At 47.4% G+C, this 17861-nt stretch overlaps 1 protein-coding gene across 1 annotated transcript in view; it reads right to left on the bottom strand.

The window, feature by feature from the left end:
- The window catches only part of LOC115510967 (xanthine dehydrogenase/oxidase-like), a 61476-nt gene extending 50741 nt beyond the window's left edge, over positions 1 to 10735 (bottom strand). The window contains exons 1-5 of the mRNA XM_030311363.1: positions 10604 to 10735; positions 6754 to 6811; positions 3734 to 3830; positions 2207 to 2315; positions 204 to 330 (exon numbers count right to left, since the gene is read on the bottom strand). Coding sequence (XP_030167223.1) covers positions 204 to 330; positions 2207 to 2315; positions 3734 to 3830; positions 6754 to 6811; positions 10604 to 10645 — 433 coding nt within the window. The 5' untranslated portion in view covers positions 10646 to 10735. The remainder of the gene's footprint in view (positions 1 to 203; positions 331 to 2206; positions 2316 to 3733; positions 3831 to 6753; positions 6812 to 10603) is intronic.
- Positions 10736 to 17861: the final 7126 nt, after the last annotated feature.

Here is a 17861-nt window from a genome sequence, read left to right as displayed (position 1 = left end):
AGACCATGGGAGTGTTCTTCAAACTCAGAGAGGGCTAAGCTCCCAGCAGACCGTAGCCACCACGCTGGGGTACCTGAGCCTTTCCTCCAAAAGGCAGTGCCCCATCTCCCAACCCATTCCTGGCTGACACTGTGGCCCTTCCCTAACCTCCGCAAAGCCCCAGCTGCTATTCGACCCCTTAGGCTGTGCCTCCAGGCCCGTACCTTGGAAGGCATCCTCGATCTCCTCAATGGTGGGCTCAGGCTGGTTCCGGAGCAGCGTGTACATGCTCATGACGATGCCAGGGGTGCAGAACCCGCACTGGGAGCCATGGCTTTTGGCAATTCTCTCCTAAAAGGGACAGACCACGTAGACATATGCATTGGCACAAACGCTCTCAGGCTCTCTAGATGACCCAGCTGAAGCCAGTCCATGTCGACATGTCGCGAGGGGTAGCAGTCACTGCCCAAAGTCAGTCTTAGTGCCGACTGTGGCCTTGGCCAGGTTAGCAACCCTCTCGGGAGCCATAGGCCCCTCATCTGTATCATGACGACCACCCTAGTACTTATCTCTGGGGCTGTGGTGAGGAGTTAATGACATAATTCACATGACACCCTTGACATTATCATACTTGGCACACAACAGGTAGTCGACCAATGCTAGTTATTCACAGAAAAGCCTCTTCAAAGAAAACTGACCAGTAGAACCGGAAGGGCTTCTCACCCTCCATTCTCTGCACTGGACACAGGACGAAGCAGGCCCAGAGTTTTAAAAGATTTAGCCAAAATCGCACATGGTGAATGGAAGAGCTGTGTCATATTCTTTTAACGCACTAGCCTGCAATCCAAATCAATCAGCATTTTAAAAACATTTTTTATGTTTATTTACTTTTCAGAGACAGACAGAGACAGAGCGTGAGCGGGGGAGGGTCAGAGAGAGAGGGACACACAGAATCCGAAGCAGGCTCCAGGCTCTGAGCTGTCTGCACAGAGCCCGACACAGGCTTGGGATCTCGAACCCAAGAACTGTGAGATCATGACCCGAGCCGAGGTCAGAGGCTTAACCGACTGAGCCATTCCGGCACCCCTCAATCAGCGTTTATTAAGAACGAGATGAACGTGGGCGCCAACTTGGAAGTAGGAGGAATTCGAGCAAAGCGTAGTGTCATAGGAACCACAAGAAAAAAGCCAATGGAAAAGCAGAAGTGAATCTGGCTCTACAACTTACTTGGGGCCAAAATAAGTGCATTGGGAATAAGAATCTGTACCATTGGAAATGAGGGTTTTGGCTGATTATTCAGACATGATCCCTGTGTTTAAACTGTTCTTTCATCTGCTTTCAAAGAAATTTAAGCTCAAAAATTTCATGCCTCCCCAAGAATGCAGCCAGCTTGCTCAGCCAGAGGCCCTGGCCCCACATTCACATAAAGTGCCCAAGAAAGGCACGATCTGAGCAACATGTCTCCTCAAATGGCCAGTGGGCCTGCCTCTGGTACCTTCTGTGATTGTAATGTCCAGAAGACCCCTGCATCAGTTTCCTCACACAAAGAGCTCTGGAAACAATGGCCTTCCCTTCCCTCAGTGCTCTGCTGTCATTTCTTTCCACGTTGCCCCAAAGCATTGGATTCTCTCCACAAAACCTCTCAGATTACTGTCCACTCTTTGTACCTAATTTCCATCCACTGCCAGGTGGCCTGATACCATCAGGAAAAAAACTTCGGTCAGACATTCAGATGCCTCTATTCTCTTCTTAAGCCCGTCCTAACCTCCATGTTAGTGAGGATAGAGGCACTGTAGCTCACATCTGTATTTTCTGCAGGCAGGACATGAGAGGAGCCATGGGATTACCATTGGAGGGAGCAGGGAATAGGCAGGCTTCTTAATCAAGAGCACAGAGCTTTTGGAATCTTGAATATGAGATGACAGGGGTTCCCTAAGCACACTCGGGGGGCTGGGTGGGGAGATCCATCACCGCTCCCCCCTCCGGGTCTGGCATGACCCGACTGCCCTGGCCACCAGATCTGGTTGACCTCGTGGTTCCCTCGGGGTCATGCAATGGTCCCAGGAGGGAGCTTTAGGCCTGGGGCCTCGTCTTTCCACCTCACCACCCCCAGAGGAGATGGAGAGGTGGCCGGGCCACAGCGCCTCCCAGCCTGACAGTGACACTCAGCCTCACATTCCCAAGAAAGTCTGTAGCCCTGGCCTGAGCTTCTGTTTCCTCCAGTTACCTGCACAGGATGCAGCCTCGACTTGGTGCTTCCTATTCCTTCCACAGTCGTCACGGCAACATGATGCAAAGAGCAGATGGGGGCCAGGCAGGCATTGGCAGAAAAGTGGCTGGAGCCCCAGATTAAGGTCATTTCATTGTCCACACAGGCCATCAGAGACTTTGAGACGCTTTGTGTCATTACTCCTCACTCTACGTTACATTCTGGCCTCTTCCACCGCTGTCCTCAAGTCTCCACCCAGGACTCTGGGCTAGCAACAAAGGAAGCCCCCCCCCCACGCCCCAGGGAGACACGAGCCCCTGCAGGGTCCTATGGAGCATGCATCAGTGCATCCTAGGCCTCCGAGCTGGAGCACGGGCACCAGGGTCACCCGCAGTCACCTCTTAGCCCGACCCTGGAGGCTGAGTCAAGAGGAAGTTGCCAAAGGTTCCAGGCCAAGCTCATGCTCCTCTCTCTGTAGGGCCCTTCCAAAGCCTCTCCAGTTTCAGAAGCTCCAGTCCCTTTTGCTCCCAGGCTCTCAGCTACCTCCTTTTCTCCCATCCTCTGTGGGGAACAGGGAGGGGCAGTCCCCGGGAAACATGAGACACCAGCCCCTTACACAGAGCTTCCTGATATCCATTTTTCTATGAACCCCTCATCCATTTACTCAACATCAGTTACTGAGGGCCAGTCACATGCCAGGCATTCTGCTGAGGGCTGAGGAAATGGAGGTGTGTACGATGCTCTTTAGAAGTCTGCGGTCAACTCAGGAAAACAGAAGCCAGCATAAAGTTGCAATCTAAAGAGTTTATAGTAAGCGTTTTAGGAGGGCTGAGCACAGAGCGCTGTGGGACCTGCACAGACAAGGGGTACCCAACCCAACCTTAGGAGGTCAAGGAAGGCTTCCCAGAGGAGGTAATATTTTACCGAGTCCGAAAGAGCTAGCAAGAGTTAGCCAAGTAGAGAAGGCCTAGAAAAAGGGCACTCTAAGACTTGGATAACAACTTATGCAAAGACCAGGAAATCAGCAGGAAGAGAGTGTTAGGAGTCCATAGTTGTCCTACAGATGGGATGCTGGTCCCACGAAAGGAGAAAGCTGGAGATGGTAAGGTGGGGCACACCTTCCTCTATGGGCCATGAGTGCTAAGCACAGTGATTGGACTTTATCCCGTAGGCAGTTGAGACCAAGTAAAGCATTTTGTGGGATGGGAAATTAATCTGGATCTTAGAAAGGTCTCAGGAGAGTCTGGGTGGCTCAGTCGGTTCAGCCTCTGACTTTGGCTCAGGTTATGAGATTGCCGTTTGTTAGTACGAGCCCCGCCTCAGGCTCTGTGCTGACAGCTCAAGTCTGGAGCCTGCTTCGGATTCTGTGTCTCCCTCTCTCTCTGCCCCTTGCCCATCATGCTCTGTCTCTCTCTTTCTCAAAAATAAATAAACATCAAGAAAGGTCTCATGTGCATGCACACACACACATGCACACACACACTCACAACCTGACCCCTGCATCACAGTCCTTGCATGGACAATCAGTCAGCCGGCAAAGGATACACGATCTTGTTCTGGAAACGATCATACTTGGAAAGCATCACCGTGCAAGCCCCGCAGCCCCCTTCTCCACAGCCCAGCTTGGTCCCGCTCAGCCCCACTGGATGGTCGAGGGTTAAGGAACATGAGCTCACAGAAGTGTCTTTGCTGGGCCGCTGGGAAGTGCATGTGCAGAGCCAGCCATCGCCCCACATAGGCTCAAGCTCCTCAACCCAAGGAGGCAGTAGACCCACACAACCTCTGCCTCCAGAAAAGGCTGCACTGCACCCCAGAAGGCAGAGAACGGGATCATCCCCACTGCACAGAAGAAAGGTATCAGCGTCCCATCAGACAGCACCCAAGTATTCCCTGGGACTGGGGTCCCACTGCTCTCCTGGAGATTTTTCTTGACTGCAGGGTCTTCCGGGCATGCTCTTCTAGGCTCCCAACCCTGTGGTCTCACTGGGCTGGTGAATCTGGCACCTCAAAGGCTGAGCATGTGGGGCAGCCCTCACATCATCCTGGCTGGGTATGCAGTGAAGCCACTCTGGCCGGAAAGAGACTTTGATCTCTTCTGGGACGTACTGAGTCCCAACTCTTCACCTTGAACCTTTTGGGTTGATGAAGTCCAGGAACCAAAATTAGGGTTGGATGAGGGGCTTTTGAATATCCACCCATAGGCTATGTGAACATAAATTAAAAGGAAGATTCTTTGAGGTTGGGGACCGCTATTGGAGCCATCTCTTACATACACTGGCAGGAATTGATAACTTGAAGTTTGTTAACATGCCTAAGGAATAGGCTATTCTAGAGAACAGCACTTACAGCAGCCCCTTTGCCTGAGACACACCATCTATGTGCCTGCTTTCCCAGTAGGCTGCAAGCCTCTAAGCCATCCAGCTATCTGCCAAAGAGGGAGGTCATTATCACTGGTCATTTCCCACACTGGCAAGATGAAATTAATAACTAATGATGATATAGTATCTTACACTTGAAAAATACACCCATGGGACCATTTGATCTTCACAATAATTTAGTGAGCAAGTGGGGTAGGAGGTACTATTTCCCCACAGATTAAAACAAAACAAAACAAACAGGCCCAGGACGTAATGTGAGCCCTGCAAGGCAACACAGACCATCAATTTCCCTTGTGTTAGGGCCTAAACACCATCATCTGACTCCAGATCTGGGGGCTCTTCTTTCACCATGCAGCTACCTCTTTCAAAACACATCTGGGAAATGCTCTTTGTGCCCTAAGTTACTCTTCTCACTCATCAGAATATATGTCATTAGCAGCAATTCAGACAATTTAGAGGCACATGGAAACCAATGGTAGGAGCCCAAAGTCTAACAAAATCTTGTAGCCTGGGGATCTTTCTGGAAGCCGGGGTAGAGATCAAGACTGGGCTCTTTTCTTTTTTCTTTTCTTTCTTTTCTTTTCTTTTCTTTTCTTTTCTTTTCTTTCTTTTCTTTTCTTTCTTTTCTTTTCTTTTCCTTCCTTCCTTCCTTCTTCCTTTCTTTCTTTCTTTCTTTCTTTCTTTCTTTCTTTCTTTCTTTCTTTCTCTCTTTCTTTCTTTCTTTCTCTTTCCCAGAACTCCCAGAAATGAAGTCTCCCCACCAACAGCAAGAAGCCACCTGGCCTTCATGTATGCAAAAACTTTCATTTGGGATTTCATTTAAGATCCGACCTTTAAACTAGCAATTGCTATGATCAGACATTTCTGAGAATTTTTGGCCTTTGACACCTTATGAGAAAACTAAATCTGATGTCAACCATCTCTGAGAATGTGCCTCTCTTCTCAGACCTCCCAGGTAGAGAGGCTGGAAATAGACTTCTGTGCAGTCTTCTGAGCCTACTGAGTGATTCCATCTCTGCAAAAGAGCCACCAAGTTCATGTGCTGTGAAACTCCAGACTTGCGCTCTCCAGATGGAAAATCCAGGACAAAGTACACGAGAGCCAGACACCATCCGGTAAGAGGTGAGTGAACTAGAGGTAAGCCCATGGACTTCAGACTTGTTTTTGTGAGAACTGAAAAAATCCTTTGTTGTCCCAGGACATATCACCCGAATGAGCCACTGGACATCCCTGCCCCTGGGGTGAGAGGAGGTCAGGATGAGCATCATCCCGACAACCAACCCTGAATAGTTCCCAGTACGGGTGGGAGGTTAAGAGCCTGGCTCTGGGCTTTAGCCTGGGCTCTGTTAGCATTTGCCCAGAACATGAGCAAGAAGCAGGACCTTCTCATGTGCCAGCCTCACTTCCTCCTCTGTCAAAGGAATGGCTATGGGGATCAGTGAGATCACGTATGAAAATCACCTTGAACTCCACCTACTTATAGTAAATGCTCTTTAAATGACAGCTCCTATCATGTTTTCTCTGTTGTTTCTGTTCTAGGGTCTCAGAGTACTTTCCTACCTTGAAAGACCACAAGGTATTAGATGTTACAGAACCCTGCCTTCGCTGAGGGAAGAGGAGCATCCCAAGGGCCCCTCAGGACTCCACTGTCCCTTGCCTCCTGGGGCCCACCATCTCCACAATGGATGGCACCTCTATACAGTTCCCCAGTTCAGGCATCCTTTCCCAAAGAACACCCCTTCCTCCGACCTTCCCTCCGCCTTCACAGAGCTGGGAAGATTGCCAGGAAGCCCTCTATGGGTCAGCAGGGATCTCCTGAGGAAGGCCCCCTCCTCAAGGGGAACGGCGGTGAAGCTTAACCAGGGCTAATGAGGGCCATTCACAGCTCTTCATTTTACACGCCCTGGATTAAACCCTGGCATCACTTGAGTCTTACCTGGAAGAGATCTTAAGAAATATCAGGAAGAATCCTCTCAGTGGACAGCAGGTAATTTTACTCCTGGAAGGTTCAGATGACTTCCCAGAGTCACACAGCTACTGAGTGACAGAGCTACAAAGCAGGGGCCCAGAGCCAGACTCTAGGGCTCTGTCCTCCACACTTCACGGCCTCCCACCCATCACTAGAAAGTGACATAAGGCCTAGAGAATGAGTCCCCATCGCTCCCTCCCCCTCCAAAGTCAGGATACATTTTCTTCTCAGGTAGGCCAAAAGGGTTGTTTCTGGGTCCGCATTCTTCTCCACCACCTATAAGAGTCAAAAAAGAAAGAAAATAAATCCTAGGTATACTTAGCCACTGTCTTGCCCAAGAATCTGTGGAGTTAATAAGGATGTGCTAAATATGTCATGAAAACCAAGGTCTTTTTCTTGATAATTCCACAAGAATGAACATACGAACTACAAGCTGTTCTGTGTACATGCGGATATTTTCCAATTCTAAAATTCTACCTTAGTGCTTTGCTCTGGACCTACCACGGAGGGCTTAGGTATTGCGCCTGCTCTGTTGGGCTTGCCAGGCAGAGCCCCCTTAAAGTCAAACATCTCATTTCCAGCTGTTAGGTCACACCTGTGAATGCCAGGGACAGCTAAGAATGGCAGCATGCAGGTCTCTGGCTATGCCTCCCAGCATGTACATTCTCAGACGGTAGAGAGCCGGTCTGTTGGCCTGTGTTCACAGGGAGTGTTGTGTGTGTTGGGCTAGCACAGTCAATAACATTAACACATGTGAGATGTGGAGGAGATCTCAACCCAAAGGCCCACAAATGATGTATTCAACAAGATGAAAATGTGGTCTACAAAGTGAGGTACCAGTTTTCAATGCAAATAGTCTAAGGAAATCCATGACAACCTGTTTCACTACTCACATTCATCCTATGTTTTCAAGGGTAATAGGGTTTGGGTGATTGGGATGATTAAAGAGAGAGAATCTGTGACAAGAATTTCTTTCCAGAGAATGGTGCTGTGAGACTTACATCTTCTTAAGCTTGAGGAGAGGAGGTATCTCACGCCTCAAACTTTGTGAGGGGGCTTCCATAGCCCTATATGTGAAGCTAACATACTGCCCTTGTAGAACAGGGGATATAGCGGTCTGCATATCTAAAAGCTAGAGATAGGCTTACTGAAGAAGAAATGGCAGCATTGGAATTGGTGAGCACTCTCAGAGTTTGGGAAAGCAGAGGATGTGGAGGGTTGCCTGAGGACCTAGTGTAGTCCATGCAGAAGAGGGAAAGTTGGTGTGGAGTTGTTTAAATCATCCCCAGAACGCTGACTGCAGAGGGTGATGGGACCTCCAACAGAATCTGTGTGGAGTAGTCCTCCCTAAACTGGAGACTGAGGAAGAGCAGCAGGCCAGAGGAAAACACATGCCCGATGTCGTGAGACTTGCAGTTGAATGCTCCCCATGGTGGGAAGCCATCTTAACCAGCACTGATTAGATGAGAACTTTCTTGCTATCCTCACCTCTCTATCCTGAATTGAGACTGTGTATGGAAACTTAGAAATGACCACAGCACTGCTTTATTGATTAGGAGCAACCCAACAAGTCATAAAACTGACAGAATTTGCCCCTTGAAGAAAGTTTAAAGGAAAATAGAAAAACAAACTAGCTTTCTTTTATTACACCCCACAGATCCAGTTTGTCCAAAGTCCTGGTTACAAGGTGCACACAAGGAGTTATTTCTTTTCTCTCAGAGAAGTCATAAACACACAAATAAAGATCCCTGCCTCCTTTCCTGCAGGAATAAGCCTCTTAGCTTACTACTTCCCCCCAAATTGTAGCTTCTGCTTATCGTCCAACTCGGCTTTCTTCACATCTGCCCCCTGTTCCGTGCCTTCTGTGCCTTCCCATGTGTTCAAGATAACATCCAAGTTCCTTAGACTGTCTTCCAAGGCCTTTTTCCATTATGTTACTAATCTTCATTTTCAGCCTTTTCTTCTTCTACTCTCCTGACAATATAGTCTTTATACTATAGTGAAACCTCTCCGGCAAAGACTTTTTATATCACTCCAGGCACACTTGGTCCAACCTTCCTTGAATTCCTACAGAGAATGGCTGTGCCACCTCACAGCACGGCTACAGGGTTGCTCCGGTAAACTCCACAGAATCCTCTCTCAACAGGACGCCAGTGGGCATTCTGAAGGACAAACACTTCGTGGGGATATGAGCTTAGGAAATGCTGGGTTCAGCAGATTGCTCTGATAAAATTTAAGCATCAAAACAAATAATAGCTCTAATGGATTATAAACCATTAAATAAAACTAAAATTACGAGTCCAAAGTGGTAACTGATAAATAAACAGACTGGAGAGAAAGAAAGTTCTTTCTGACAGAAGAGTTCCAACTAATGAATACAGTTAGCCTAATCTTGCAATCAGCACAATAACTGACCAAGTCAAGAAACATCAATGGGAGCTAAAACTAGTGGGTGAAAGGTTGATGATCAAGATAGTTTCACAGACTCAGAGGATCTTCTCATGAATTATGGATTTACTTATCCCTAAAGAAGAGTAGAATCTTGTCCTGTCACACACAAACTGATGGCATAACAAATAATAGAATCTTAGAGTAAGACACGGCCTTGGAAGTCACTGAATCCAGGTGCTCATTCGCAAACATTGACTAGAAAAATTCCACAGAAGATGTTTTGTGCGGGTAGCCCTTCCAGAAAGCCAACTCTACTGTTTCTTGACACTCTCCAACGCAACCGCTGAGTGCAACAAAGTTGTTGGAAATGTCAGATGCCAAAGTCTCACAAGCGTCAACAGGGAAGTTTGCCCTGCCTCATGGCTAGCTGCCAGATGCCAGTCCCGAAAAGAAATCTACAGGGAGAGACACACTGAACCCGGAAGAACACGGCTGACCTCATCCTCAGTGCCTCCCGGTGGCACCCCTCAAACTGAATCCGACGGTCTTCAGAGCACGGATGTTGCCATGGCTCATGCAATTCCCTTGCTAGTCACGCAAACACATCCTGACAATTTAACCACTACCCGCCCTGTGAAGTACATTTTCATTCTTGAAAATTACCTCAAACGTCACCCAATCTCTCAACTCAAAAGTGCCAATAGAGCAAAACAGATAAAACTACCCTTGTTTGGAGGGGGTTGGGCACCTTGGACACATTCATCACTCACACTGTCCACATGGTCATTTACAAGATAAAACTATGGCTGTCCTTTTACTGTCCCTCTCATTCCCTACTGGGTTTCCGGAGCAGGCCAGGCTACCCCAGCAGTGGTGGGGGGGAAGGGGATGGGACTAGGCACGTGCTTACACCCCCCCACCCCTCACCTGCAGTGAAATTGGCAAAGATTCATAGCCTTGCTGTGCCTGGAAGACTGGGACCCACATCATAAGGCCCCCTCTGCTCCACAACCCCTACCTTCCCCACGTCCCTATGCACCAGTGGAGGTCACCCAAGGGGCTATTTTATCAAAGTAAGAGACTAGAAACATTTATTGCAATACTGGGGAGGGGGGAGAAGGAGAGAAACATGCCCCTTACGGGGAGGAAAAAAAAAAAAAAAAAACTGTGGCTTGCCACAAGATGTCAGTAAATGTCCTCACAAGTTAGCTGTCATATTTACATATGTGAAATATCTGAATCAAAGGCTACGAACATCTTCTATCTCGGTATTAGCAAGAAAACAAGTTCCTGCTCCTTCTCTCAGTAAAGACAACAACGAAAGCCTCAGGATGTGTTGGAATAAACACAAAGACGGAGGCGTGGCGGGTGACCTCCAGTCTCACCCAGGACCCTGTGCCCTTTTCCGGCTTTGTGCCAGGGTCTCTGCTGCTGCAGAGTCGCCGGCAACTCAGACCGCTCTTCTCGCCTGCCTCCCCCCACTCCTTTGCCCCTCATGTGTTTTGACTGTGTTCTAGCTCTGAGAAGGTTTTCTCTCCCCAGTGTTACCCCAAATGCAGCAAGGCTTTGGAGGGAGAGAGAGAAAGAGAATAGGAAAGAGAGAACAGGCCTCTTCCAAAGGACAAACTTCAATTCTGGGGAGCGGAGAAGCCAGACCAAAGGCCAGCTGGATCTTACCTTTTTGCCATTCACAAAGAAAACCAACTCATCCGCTGTCATTGTTACGGGATGGGGTGTGGGCCCCCTGCCTCCAGGTGCTTCGCTCCCAAGAGGCACCAGCAGTTATGGCCCCTTGACAACTTGGAAACTACACCTCCCAATAAAATGAAACCTGGCCAGCCAATGGGAAGAAACCAGCCTAGAGCCTCAGGGCACAGGGTGTTCTTGGCAAAAGCTACCGGTTTACATAATCAAGGAAAATGCAAACACTCCTACATGGTAAATCGCCCTCCCCACACCTGTGTCAAAGAGCACAGCGGAAGGCCCGTGCAGAAACTGGGGAGGGTAGGGCCTTGCCGCCGCCAGGTGACCTGCTGTCATTAGCACTGCCCTCATGGAACCTGCTTCTCCCCACTGCCGCAGCCACAGAAGGAAGAAGGGCCATGCGCAGAGGCACAGCAGTAGAAATGACCCACACCCTCCATGTCCACACTTGTCATTTTACCATTCAGGTTCACAGCAACCCAGACTCAGCACTTAGACAAAGGACTCATTCTCCCACAGCCTGGAGGACCACAGGGGTCACAAGCCACGGAGCCCAGTGATCCAGAAGCAAAACCTAGCATTGGACCTCAGCATTGTCGTCCTCAGAACTCAGCTGGTTTCATCCTGTAAATGGGTATATGCATGACCCCAAGAGCTGAGTGCCTGAGAGGCAAATGATACGTTTTAGCAGTACTTGGTAAGTTTGCCAAGAACCCAAATATTTCCAACTATTGCACCTGTATTCTCAACAGCACAACAAAAATCATCCTGATAACAAACCATTTTTGAAGTTTTTCTTTTGTTTATTTCTCTCAGGGAAAGGCCTCTCATTGGCTCCCAGAGTAACTCCTAAGAATATTTCAAAATATCAACAATAAACCAATATCGATATCAATAAGTTAAAACAGCCACACCATAGAGGCACAGGCCAACTTAACACAGAGCTGAAAGCCTTCTCCCATCCAGTATGAATTTCTGGTGTGAACACACCTGAACGTCGCCCACCTGGGCAGCGCCATAGGCTCTCTGTGGTCAGCGCCCACCTGTGCCTCCCAGCTCACACACGTGCACACACACGAGTGTTCCCGCCCGTCTTCTTCAGTCCTCTAACAACGCACTTGGCCACTCAGCCAGCCTCTCTGAAGGAGGTCACTTCCCCTGAGCCCCTCAAAGGCTACCTGGAGGAAGAAAGGAGGATCAGGCAGAAGTAGTCGGTGTAGCAACAGCTCACTGAAACCGCAGACTGCCAGGACATTGTCAACACAATGCCCTCTTGCTCCGCAGACTTTATTTAAGCAGGAGATGAAATCTCACTTCTAGGGTGACCAAGCATCCCTTTTTGGTCCTCACTATCCTGCTTTAAACACTGATACTGGGACCAACCTCTCAGTCCAGGACAAAGTGGGATGACCGGTCACCATAAAACAATGGTTCTTAACTGGGGGGTTGGGGGGTTGGCGGGAGGAGATATTCCCATGTCCTTACCGTGACTGAGAGGTGCTACTGGCATCTAATGGATAAGAAACTGGGGACTGGGGATGCTACTAAACACCCTGCAATGCAGAGGACAGCAACCCCCCCCCCGCCACACACACACACACACACACACACACACAACAAAGAATTATCTGGTCTTTAAATGTCAATAGAGGCAAGATTGAGAAGTGCTCCAAAAGGAAGAAGAAGGAAGGAGGTGGGGAGAGGTACAAGGACTGAGTCTGGGTGGTATTTCATAATAGGGCAATATTCCCCTGACCACACTCACATCTCTGTGGTTGACAGGCTTTTCCTCCATCCACTGATCCAACCAGTTTTGCAAGGGTTCCACTTCCTCCTGGCTAGACTGCAGCCAAAGCCCCAGGAGACTCTCAAGGTGAAGGTGGGGGCAGAGGAAAGAGCTCAGTGTTGAGGGTTGGGTAGTCAGGCTTAAATAATGGCTCTAGAACTGCTGTGTGACCTTTGGCAAAAATCACGCTCTTGATCTCAATCTCATCTGTGAAATGGGGGTGACTGCCTACTTTGTAAGAATCCCCTCTAGTAAGAATTAAATGAGACCCAGGTTAGGCAGCTGACCTTCAGCCTCTTTCTCTAGTCTAGATGTGAAATTCCTTGGTTACTGTGAGCATTAAAAAAACAAAAGAGTAATAAATGTTTAATAACGGCCTTTGTTGTCATTCAGATTTTATTTCTGTACTAACTGTAGTAACTGTTTAATCTCGGGAATACTGAGATTTGGCAAAACTTTGACTTTGTACCCTTGCTCCTTATCCAACAGAAAACAAGGACCATTTCCTTCTCTGTAAGTTTTCAACATGTCACAAATTAGAAGAAAACAGTCCAAAGTAAGCATTTCCTCCCCGCCCCCCACCTACCCCCCAGCTGAAGAATTTCTGTATATGCTTTCCATGTTGGGATGAATTCTTAAATTTGGGCTGAATGAATGGGATCTCAGGGCTTGAGATAGGGCCACTATGGCTTACACTATGTGAACTTACCCTGTTTTCCCTAAGGAATGCCTTGGTTTATAATAGATACTGTGTGGGCATGTGAAGTCTCAAAGTCCACAGAAAAGCCAAATGAGTCCCGAGGCCCCCTGAACAGAAGCATCGTCCCTTCTGGAACAACACTTGTGGGAAATCACTAGAGTGAAGAATGAAAACACTGCCGAGACAAGTCCTTATTTCTGGAACAGTGAGCTCCCTTGGGTCCAAGCACCCCCTGGAGGAAAAGCAACTCAGGAGAACTTTTGGAATATTCTCTGGAGGTCTGATCAGACCCAGACAACAGCTGTCCAGCCTCTATTACTTTGGAGGGGTGCTCCAGCAGGCAGGCCACGCACACATCCAGGCAGGTCCTGATGCCTGCAGAAGTCCTCCTGCCAGTCCTGAACCAGCCTGGGCTGCCTCACTCTGTTGGGGCTCCCTTCTTTGCTTCACACCTGAATTTGCATTTTGATCTGTACTTTAGGGCATTTTCTGTTTTTGTTTTGTTTGTTTTTTTTCACTTTCGACAAACTTCACTTGAAAAGAAAAAACAGGGGTACCTGGGTGTCTCAGTCGGTTAAGCATCCAACTTCATCTCAGGTCATGATCTTGTGGTTGGTGGGTTCGAGCCCCATATCAGGCTCTATGCTAACAGCACAGAACCTGGAGCCTGCTTCAGATTCTGTGTCTCCTCCTCTCTCTGCTCTTCCCATGCTCATGCTTTGTCTCTCTCTGTTTCTCAATAGCAAATAAATGATAAGAAAAAAAAGAATCACTTTTCTTCAAAATATTCCATTGCTCGGTTTTTTTTTTTTTTTTTTGGCGGGGGGTGGGTTTCTTTTATGAAGTTTGTTTTTGTTTTTTGTTTCTTTCCTAAGACTGGTCTCCCTCTTAGATATGCTCATGCTGGATTCAAGATTTTGCTATGTTCCCGGAACATCGCTGTGCAGGACCTGCCTTCCCGTGTGCTCCCAGACATCTAGATTGTTATCCAGCCCTAATCACATTCTTGACACCTGAATAGCGTATTATGATTTCATTTGATCTTTATAGCAGCCCTGCAAGATGAGCAGGGAAGTTATTATTATCTCCTCTTTCCAGACAAAGAAGATGAGGGGCAAAGAGGTTGACTTGCCAATAATGCCACAGCACGCTTGTCTGTTACCCACTCCCCAGCAGAGAAATCATCTCTTGGACGGTTCTCCCCTAACGTGGAGCATACACGCAGGACTGTCAGCGTGGCATTCTCAGTGTAGCTGGAATCCAGCCTGCTGGTGGCTGAAGTGTCTTCCATGCCTGGGTGGTGAGCCCTGGGTGGGGAGCAGAACTGCATCACTGCTGTGTCGCCGGGGCCTAGTGTACTGCCAGGTGTGCAAGAAGGATCAATAAATGCTTATTGGATGAGCCCACAATGCAAGGCATAGGGTGTATTTTCAGAAATGTCTAAGCCCCTGACTTTTTTCTTGATTCATTAGATTTTTTTTTTAGTATAGTTGGCACAGATTACATTGGTTTCAACCATATAACTTAGGTATTAAATGCCTCTGTATATTGTGCTGTGCTCACCACAGGCGTAGCTCCCTTCTGTCACCATACGACACTATTACGATATCACTGACTACATTCCCTATGCTGTACTTGTCATCCGCATCACTTATTCGTTCCATAACTAGAAGCCCGCACTTCCCACACCCCTTCACCCATTTGCCCATCCCTCTACCGCCCTCCTCCTGGCAACCAGCAGGTCTCTGTATGGATAGATCCGATTCTGATTTGTGTTTGTTCACTTCTTTTGTTTCTTTAGATTCCCCATATAACTGAAGTAGTATGGTATTTGGCTTTCTCAATCTGACTTTTCTCACTTAGCATAATGCCCACTAGGTCCCCTGACTCTTATTGAATAACAGAACTTTCTTCCATGTTATTAGCAACATTCAGTTCCTTCCTAGCTCCTTTCCAACTAACCTTCTATTGTTGATATTAGGTAACCAGCTAGTATTCGTCAGCAACAAGTCATCCTTTATTACTTTGGAGGAAATCAACCCTTGATATTCTACACACATCTGGGAAGTAGATCCTTCTAGAATTAAGAAGTTGGTATTATTGAAAAAGGAACTGAGTCAAAACTAAAAGCATCTGAATTTCACCCTAGGCCAGTTACTGCAGGCACACACAAGCTCAAGGAATAGAAAAAGCCCAGAAGCAATTTAAACCCACTTTATCTGTCTGCATCTGTTATGTTTTTTGATAACGTCTTTTGTACTCAATAAACTCTGTAACCCTGGGGGCATTTGTGGCGAGGACAATATGGGCTTGTCTGGACAGAATGTAAGGTCTCTTTTTCCAATCTGAGCACTCCAGCACAACGCAGGAAGGAGAGTCCTTAGTTGTAGCTCATGCAAAGGATCAACTCACATTTGCTCTGTAGACAATATGGCCCAGTGAGTAGCCATGTAGGAAAATTATTTTCACAATTTGTTTGCACCTCCTATTCCTCTCACCTGACTTGTTTTCCTTATTATCATCTGAAATACTATACAATGTACCCACTTACGTGTTTATTGTCTGCACCCTGGTCTCTCTGCACCCAAGAGAATGTAAGTATGGCAGACATGTCTACCTTTTCACCAAATATTCATGCCCTCCTTCTCTAATGAAGAGTTTCTGCTGGGAGATCACTCACCATTTCCCATCCCCTTATATGCGAGGCAGCCCTATGACTGGGTTCTCATGAATATAATATGGCCGAATGTGGTGTTCACAGTATCCTGGCTCCCACTCTCTCTCTCTCTCCCACTGTCTGATCACTAATGTCAATGCCCAGGGTAACCTTGGAAGTCACACACTGAAAATGGCAGAACTTCCAGTTAGCCCAAGTGCTTTAAAAAATCAATCTAGGAGGAGCCAAGATGGCGAAACAGCATGGAAGTTTTTTGTGTGTCTCGCGTCCATGATATACAGCCAGACCAACACTAAACCATCCTGCACACCTAGAAAACTGATCTGAGGATTAACACAACAATCTGCACACCCCGAACCACAGAATTCAGGAGGTATACGGCGCAGAGAGGCGAACTGGGGGAGAGAGAAACCTCTGAGGGTAGGAGGTGCTTTTCTGTGCAGGGAGAGGACAGAGACAGGGGAGGGAGAATAGAAGAAAAGCACCTCCCCCCACCCCTGAAAGCAGCTGGAGAGAAAGCAGAAACTTGGGAACAGCTGCAGGGACTGAACTAAAAAGGGAGAAAGGAGAAAGGAGAGGGATTAAATTCCATTAAGACTGTAAACAAGGGGAGCTCAGAGTGCAACTTTGCAGCTCGATACCTGGTGGTGCTCTGGTGGGAAGGGCAAATCCCCAGGAGCAGAGTGGGGTGTGGGAGGTTCTTGGGCCACAAGGGGAAGAGCAGTTCCATGGCTGGAAGGACATTTGGTAGTGGCTGTGAGACAACCTGGGCCCAGCAAGACCCCAGAGAATGGCCACATTCGCTGGTGCTGGAACAAGGTCATTAAGGGTGAAACCTGGTGACAGATGTGCGTTGTGATTTTCCACAATCCTTGAAACGCTGCTGCTACACTATCTCGCGAACCTTTTCTGGGGTGGGTGGCCCCTGGCCGCAGTCTCGGGACACCGGCAACAGCAGGGTCCAGCGAGCATTCCTGGGTGCAGCCGGCATTGGGCCATTGCTCATTCGGCCATTGTTCAGGGAGACCCTCCCACAGAGGGGGGAACGGGTCAAAGCTGCAGTCCTTCGGAAGTAAAGGGCCGGGGAAAACAGCCACCTCTGAGACAAAACTTGGGAGAGAGGTACTGCCTGGGGCCTGGTTACAGAGAGTGAAAAAGCGGGGAGTGACGAGAGCTGAAGACAGAGGACGGTGCGCGATTGCTGATCCGGGAGAACAGACTAGCTGGAGGGCGCCATTGTCGCTGTGCCCGCGCATGCACATACGCACCTATGAGCGCCGCAACAAATCACCCGGCAGGCTAGCAGCGCCATCTAGTGGAGAGCGGAGCTGTTACACCGAGCCCCGCCCACTGGGCCAACTTGGCTCTTCAAGAACACAAGCCTCACCACTGGCTAATTTATGGAATATAAAGAGCTACATGGACTCACCTCTAGGGGAAATGAAGCAATTTCAGTCCTACTTCAATCTGTTAGCAGGTTCATCTATTCAATTGTTTTTTCTTTTTCCATTCTCTCTTTTAAATTCTTTTCTTCTTCTTGAATGCAGGAAGAGAAAAACTTCATTTTTACTTTCAATCCTTTTTAAAAATATTTTTATTTAATTTTTCTTACTATATTTTTTGCTTTTATGTAATTTTTTAAATTCGATCTAATTTTATTTTGTCTACTCCAGTGTATTCACTTTTTCAAATTTTCAAATGATTTTTTTTCCTTTTTTCTTATCTTTTTTCTTTTTTGTTTCTTTTCTTTTTTCTTAAAAACAGACAATGAAAAAATTCATATTTCTTTTTAATTTTTATCAAAAATATTTTCCTTTATTTTTTTCTACTATATTCTTTACTTTTGTGTATATTTTTTCAAATTCTATTTTACCCCCATCATCTCATTTTAGTCTACTTCAGTGTATTCATTTTTTCAAATTCTCAAATGATTTCCTTTTTTCCCCCACCCCCCGTTTTTTTTCTTTTTTTTTCTCTAATCTGTCAAACCACTTTCAACACACAGACCAAAGCACACCTAGGATCTAGCATCATCTATTCCTTTTGTGTGTATGTGTGTTTAATTTTT

Source organism: Lynx canadensis, chromosome A3 (genome assembly GCF_007474595.2).
Source record: "Lynx canadensis isolate LIC74 chromosome A3, mLynCan4.pri.v2, whole genome shotgun sequence".
NCBI lineage: Eukaryota > Metazoa > Chordata > Mammalia > Carnivora > Felidae > Lynx > Lynx canadensis.
Note: the sequence above shows the minus strand (reverse complement) of the source record. Positions and strands in the feature narration are given on the sequence as shown.